Here is a 7,497-nt window from a genome sequence, read left to right as displayed (position 1 = left end):
GACCCAGTAGTGGCTGAAGAGTGGATGAGTCGCATAGAAAGCATTTTGCAGATGCTAAGGGTCGATGGGAATGACCGAGTGAAGTGTGCATCATACATGCTGAGGAAAGATGCTCGTATCTGGTGGGAGGTGGTGGAACAAACAAAGGATGTAGATACCATGAACTTGGATGATTTCAAAAGGGTCTTTAATGAGAAATATTATAACTCAGCAGTTCTAGCAGCAAAGGTTGATGAATTTATTGGATGAGTCCAAGGGAGCCTTACTGTTACAGAGTATGCACAAAAATTTGATAGATTGGCGAAATTTGCTCCAGATTTGGTACCTACTGATAGAGTGCAAGCACATAGATTTGTTGAAGGCCTAAAACCAGTGATTGCTCGAGATGTGGAAATTGTTTCAAGGGGTCAATTCGGCTATGCTCAAGTTGTCGAAATGGCTCTTGCGGCTGAGCGGAGTGAAAACAAAATTTGGAAGGAAAATGCTGCCAGGAGAGAATCTAAGAAAGGGGGAGCCAATTCTAATGACCACAAGAAAAGGGGACAGGACCAATCCGGGCAGTCAAGTCAAGACAAGAGGTACAAACCAGATAACGACCAATGATTTAATGGCAGCAGTGGGCGAAACATTCCAGAATCCCCTAAATGTACCAAACGTCATCTCGGCGAGTGTCGCGCAAAAGCATGCTACAAATGTGGAAAGGAAGGACATATCAAACACAATTGCCCACTGTAGGGACAGACTGGGAATAAAGCAGAACCCAAGAAAGATGACAAGTATGTTCCAGCCAGATTTTTTGGCATCACTCAAGCAAAAGCTGAGGCCAGTCCTTCAGTTTTATCAGGTCAGATTCCTATGGCCAACACCACTTGTAAAGTTTTGTTTGATTCTGGTGCAACTCATTCTTTTATTACTAGCACAATTGTTAATCATATAAATGTACCAAGTGAATTATTTACTGTGGGGTTTGGGACCATGTTACCATCTGGGGAGGTTGTAATCTCTAGAAATTGGCTTAGGGGTATACCTGTTAGGATAGATGGTAGGGAATTATTTGTAGACCTGATTGTATTAGATTTATTTGATTTTGATGTAATCTTGGGCATGGATTTTCTTACCAAATATGGAGCATCAATTGACTGCGAGCAAAAGAAAATTGTTTTCACACCAGAAGATGGGAGACATTTGAGTTTAGGGGGTAGGAAAGAAACCCCTCACCCCTATCATTTCGGTAATGAAGGCTGGGCAACTATTGCAGCGTGGGTGCTTAGGGTATCTAGTTAATGTGGTTGATGACACCAAAAAAATTGAAAAAAAGCTGGAGGAAACATGGGTAGTCCCTGAGTTCCTTGATGTGTTTCCAGAGGAGTTACCCGGGTTACCACCACACAGAGAAATTGAGTTTGTGATAGAATTAGTGCCCGAGACAACACCAGTTTCCTGCGCACCATATAGAATGGCACCATCTGAATTGAAGAACTCAAAATATAGTTGGAAGAATTGCTTAAGTTAGGGTTTATCAGACCTAGCTACTCTCCGTGGGGCGCACCAGTTCTATTTGTTAAAAAGAAAGACGGTACTATGAGAATGTGCACAGACTACCGAGAACTGAACAAGGTGACTATAAAGAATCGGTACCCATTACCAAGGATTGACTACTTGTTTGAGCAGCTTCAAGGGAAAATGGTGTTTTCTAAGATTGATCTTCGTTCAGGATATCATCAGCTAAGGATCAAAAATGAAGACATACCAAAGACAGCCTTCAGAACAAGATACGGGCATTATGAGTTCATGGTGATGTCATTTGGACTTACAAATGCCCCAGCAACTTTTATGGACCTCATGAACCGAATCTTCAAGGAATATCTGGATCAGTTTGTCATTGTATTCATAGATGATATATTGATTTATTCTAAGACAGAGGAGGAACATGAGCAGCACCTACGCTTGACCTTGCAGCGACTGAGAGAACATCAGTTGTATGCCAAGTACAAAAAATGTGAGTTCTGGTTGTCCGAGGTTGCATTTTTGGGCCACATTGTCACTAACGGGGGAAAAAAAGTAGATCCTGCCAAGGTTGCTGCAGTAAAAGAATGGCCTAGACCAAAGACCGCCTAAGAGGTTCGAAGCTTTTTGAGTTTAGCAGGTTATTACAGAAGGTTTGTTGAGGGGTTCTCAAAAATAGCCACACCCTTAACAGAATTAACTAGGAAGAATCTAAAATTTTCCTGGTCAGACAAGTGTGAGCAAAGCTTCCGGAGTTGAAGAGTAGACTTATTTCGGCACCAATCCACAGTTTACCAACAGAAGAGGGACAATTTGCAGTATATTGTGATTCATCTAAACAAGGGTTGGGTTGTGTTCTGATGCAAGAATGGAAGGTAATTGCTTACGCTTTAAGGCAATTAAAAGAATACGAACAGAGATACCCGACACATGACCTAGAGTTAGCCGCAGTGGTTTTTGCACTAAAAATTTGGTGTCATTATCTCTATGGAGTGAAATGTGAGATCTACACTGATCATAAGAGTTTAAAGTACTTTTTCACCAAGAGGGAGTTAAACATGAGGCAGAGGAGATGGTTGGAGTTGGTCAAAGACTACGACTGCGAGATAATGTACCATCATGGTAAAGCCAATGTGGTAGCCGATGCACTCAGCTGTAGAGGTCCAGGGCTAGTTTCCACTTTACAAGTAGTGTCAAGGGAATTATTAGAAGACATGGAACGAGCTGGTATAGAGTTTATCACAGGGCAGCTTGCAAAGGTCACACTACAATCAACCTTGTTAGAAAGAATTAAGGAAGGGCAGACAACATATCAAAAGCTTAGTGAACTAAAGCAAGAAATTTTGAAAAGTAACGCCAAAGATTATGAAATATCAGACACGGAATTAATTCGATTCAAGGTGCGAATATATGTGCCTGATAATGATGATCTCAAGAAGGGGATATTGGTAGAAGCTCATACTAAACCTTATTCAGTTCACCCTGGGACCACTAAAATGTACCATGACCTGAAAGCATTGTATTGGTGGCCTGGTATGAAAAAGGATGTAGTTGAATTTGTGGTCAAATGTTTAACATGTCAAAAAGTTAAAGCAGAGCATCAAAGACCAGCAGGATTACTACAGCCACTGAAACTCCGTGAATGGAAGTGGGAAGAGATTTCCATGGATTTTGTGACTGGGTTATCTAAGACTACAAAGCAGCATGACGCCATTTGGGTAGTTGTGGATAGGTATACAAAGTCTGCCCATTTTCTACCAGTACGCATGACTTACTCCATGGACCAACTTGCTGAACTTTATGTGAATGAGATTGTGAGATTACATGGGCCACTGTATTCTATTGTTTGTGATCGAGATGCTCGATTTACTTCATCTTTTTGGAAAAGCTTACAGAGAGCGATGGGAACTGGATTGAAGTTCAGTCCGACATATCATCCAGAGACAGATGGTCAGACTGAGAGAACAAATCAGATCTTGGAAGATATGTTGAGGGTATGTGTGATAGATTTCTAAGGATCATGGAGCAAATACCTGCGTTTGATCGAATTTTCTTACAACAACAGCTATCAATCTACTATCGGGGTAGCACCCTATGAGATGTTGTATGGAAGAAAATGCAAGTCTCCATTGCATTGGGATGAGTTAGGAGAGAACAAACTCCTAGGGCCAGATGCAGTTCAACACACCAATGAAGCTATACAGAAGATCAAGGCTAGAATGATCACAGCCCAGAGCAGACAGAAATCTTATGCAGACTTGAAGCGGAGAGACATTGTGTTCGAAGTGGGTAACCATGTGTTTCTTTGAGTGACACCACGAAAAGGACTCTCAGTGAAAAGATTTGGCAAGAGAGGGAAACTAAGTCCCAGATATGTTGGTCCATTTCAGATATTGGACAGTAGGTAGTGTAGCTTATAGAATAGCTTTACCGCCATCATTATCTGGGCTGCACAATGTATTTCATGTATCTCAACTTCGGAAATATGTATCAGACCCATCACATGTTTTGAGCTATGTAACACTGGGTTTACATGAAGACTAGTCTTACAATGAACGCCCGGTAAAGATTCTTGATCAAAAAGATAGGATTTTGAGAAATAAGACAATTACCTTGGTGAAAGTCCTATGGAGAAACAGTGTGGTTGAGGAAGCTACTTGGGAGCTAGAGTCTGAAATGCGAGAACAATATCCAGAATTATCTGAGTAAAATTTCGGGATGAAATTTTCTTTTAGAGGGGAATAATTGTAATATCCGCTAACTCAAAAACGATATTTTTGTAATTTTTTTAGCTGAGAGTATTTTTATTATTTACATATTTATGGGTTTAAATATGTATGAGGTTTTTGTGATGATATAATATTTGATTTTATTGGCATGTGCATAATGCCTAATAAATTTATATCTGGATATTATTAAATGAATATGTGATTTGGTTTGATTTTGGTAAATATTATTATTAGTGGGAATAATAATAATAATGATTGTGATTATTATTTTTAGTATAATAATATTGGTAAATATTATTATAGTGTAAAAAGGTATATTTAACACAATTATTATTATTATTATTATTATTATTATTATTATTATTATCATTATTATCATCATTATTATTATTATTATTATAATATCAATGTTGCTGTTTGGTATATACACATATATGCATATATACGATTATGTATAACCGTGCCGTAACAATCGAGATTTTTGTGGAATGAGAATCATTCCACTTCGGTTCAAAGCGATCTTTTTGCTTGGGTTTAAACACGATAGAAATTATGTTTTTGAGTTCTATTTTCGTACACCAAAAACAGAGAACGAACGAGAGAGAGAGAGAGAGAGAGAGAGAGAGAGAGAGAGAGAGAGAGAGAGAGAGAGAGAGAGAGAGAGAGAGAACGTATACGCCGTATACGATACAAATTTTTTTTTGTTCTTCAAGTGGACTGCAACCTGGGTGAAAGTGGGGGTTCGGGATCACTTATGTACAACCTAAGGAAGCTTTTTAACGTGGTATAAGGGTCGAAAATCCTTGTTTCGAGTTTCGCCATTGTTGAAGCTTCGAAGGTGCAGCTTGAAATGGACAGGAATTCTAACGTGTTTAAGCTTGTTCTTGGGTCAAGGGAGGTTATATATGAGTACATGGGACCTTAAGGATTGTTTTTGACGTAAGAAAACAAAGCTTTAACGTCCAAAACGAAAGACCAATATTTTGACTCCATTAAAGACGGTACACGGCCAGTGAAGGAGACGACTCCAATCTGCCAACTTGGACCTCTTTTCTTGGGTTGATCTTGATCGTTTTGAGGTCCTGAGCACTGTGGAGAGCTTCCCCAATCGAAAGGACGTGTGAAGAGCAATCAGGGACAAAGTTACACTTTGTCGGCGACAAAACGAATGAGAACACGGGCGACCATGTTCTGAGCATTTCTGAGGTGTTTTTCTTGGATATTTTTGTAGATTTTGATTCCTTATTTTATTCTAAGGTGCTTGGTGAAGTTCATAATTTTTTGAATTTATTTGGAATTATTGTGAATTAATTAGTTTATTTCATAAATAAATTATGAAAAATACTTAGGTTATTCAGAAAATTTTAAGTTTATTTTATATGATGGGCTATGATATATAAACTGTTATAAATTAATAGATTGAATTTTCAGGCGATTATGTATTTTTCATGAATTATTGATGTTATTTCTTATTTTCATTATAAAAAATACTAAGGTTGCTTAGAAAATTCAAAGAAAATTATTTGTGGCTTAGTACAGAATATAAACTGTGTTAGAAGAGTTAGATTCGGTTTTTAATCATTTTTGGTATTTTTCATGAATTTACTTAGTTAATGCTTAAATTAATTATGAAAAATAGTTAAGTGTTGTAAAAATAGTAAAAAGTATTTTTGTAATACCATTTACTGTCTATGTTATAAAATGGAATAGGTTTTATAATTTATTAGTTGTTGTAGGTATTTATTATAATTATTTGTGATTAATTAACTATTTATTTGGGTTTTAATTAGAATAAATAGTACTTTAGTAAAATTTTACGTGAAAAGGTATTGTATGAATTCATATTTTACGTTTAAAATGTTTATTTGAGTGCATGCAATATGTTTGTGTGAATCAAAATAATAAATGCTTATGTATGGTGTGTCATGCAAGTAAAATGGACTTATGTGTTACGTATTTTTACGTAAGTTTCTGTATGAGTTTAGAGATTCATACTTGAATGTATTTTGAGTGTATTGTTGTGTTAATGAATGTTTAGGTTCTTGTTCTCAACAAGGAAATTTGTTGAGGTGCTCGAGGTAGCAAGTGTGATCTTAGCAACTAAGGTAAGAAGCGTGGGCATCTGTGCACAGAGTGTATGGTATGCATACAACTTGGGTTGGTTTGCTATTTAATTTGATTATGTGTTGTGATGATTTCTTTATATTTTGTTAGCATCGTTAGCATGAGAATAGTGTTAGGATCTTACTGCTTGTGTGAGCATAACACTTGCTGGTTATAACTTTATCATGGGTAAGTACAACTTATGGTAATTAATTGCCCTGTTGGATGCCAAGTGTGAGAAACACAAGGTAGGGCAGGTTACCTCATGTCTGATCAACATGAGTTCATAGTTGATTATCATATGTGAGTATAATGTGCGGTATGAGACTTGATTTATGAATGTGAGAACAACATGCATCGTGAATATATTTATGGAATATGAATTATTGTTGATTAATATTAAGAGTAACTAATGTCAAGTATCTAGTTAGGAGGGTTATGTCCTACGTAGCTCTTCTTACTCGACGTTAGCTCACGGGTACTGTTGGGTTTTATGCCCTAAATAAAACTCATTTCAATATAATCAGAGTTACTTATTAATATAGATCAGAAATAACATTTAATGTTGCATGGTTCACATGATTTATTTCATGATTATATGTACATAATGTATAAATTCATCTGAAACCCTTTTCACATACTTGATCATGTTTATTGTGCTGTCAACACATTGGAAAGTAAACATGACTATGTGAATAAAGTTTCCTAGATTTATCAGACATAGGGTTTTACTGATATGATAATCTACAACAGAGTTTACTTGCATTTAGAGAAGTGCTATGTTCTTTCCAGAGCATTGGTTAAATTAAAGCTCAGGTTGGATGCATGGAGTATGCATCGGAAGGGACCGATATTGAACTTTGACTTAGATTTATTAAACTTACCATAATATCTATTCAAGTCAATATCGCCTAGTTGATCCTAGATCAAATGATCTTAATCCTGTTATGATTAGGCTCAATCTCAAGAGGCTATTCGTGTTCTTTGATTTGTTAGTTAAGCCTACTTTTAGGTCAGGGTGATACGTACATTTTGGGAACACGGTAGTGCAACTGAGTGGGAGCGCTAACATAAACATGGAATCTATAGCTTCTATCTGGCGAATAGTAAGGAAAGGATGATCTCCTTCGAGCTTGACCAAACGAAAATAAATGGTGGA

General features: G+C 37.0%; 1 protein-coding gene across 1 annotated transcript; it reads left to right on the top strand.

Annotated features, from left to right (window-relative positions):
* The first annotated feature begins 607 nt into the window (after positions 1–607).
* Positions 608–1,284, top strand: LOC133030393 (uncharacterized). Its single transcript, XM_061103130.1, has 2 exons — positions 608–646; positions 736–1,284. The coding sequence occupies exons 1-2, from the start codon at positions 608–610 to the stop codon at positions 1,282–1,284; spliced, it is 588 nt and encodes a 195-aa protein (XP_060959113.1).
* Positions 1,285–7,497: the final 6,213 nt, after the last annotated feature.

The sequence above is a fragment of the Cannabis sativa genome, chromosome 8 (assembly GCF_029168945.1).
Source record: "Cannabis sativa cultivar Pink pepper isolate KNU-18-1 chromosome 8, ASM2916894v1, whole genome shotgun sequence".
NCBI classification, from domain to species: domain Eukaryota; kingdom Viridiplantae; phylum Streptophyta; class Magnoliopsida; order Rosales; family Cannabaceae; genus Cannabis; species Cannabis sativa.
This window is presented reverse-complemented; position numbering and strand designations above follow the sequence as displayed.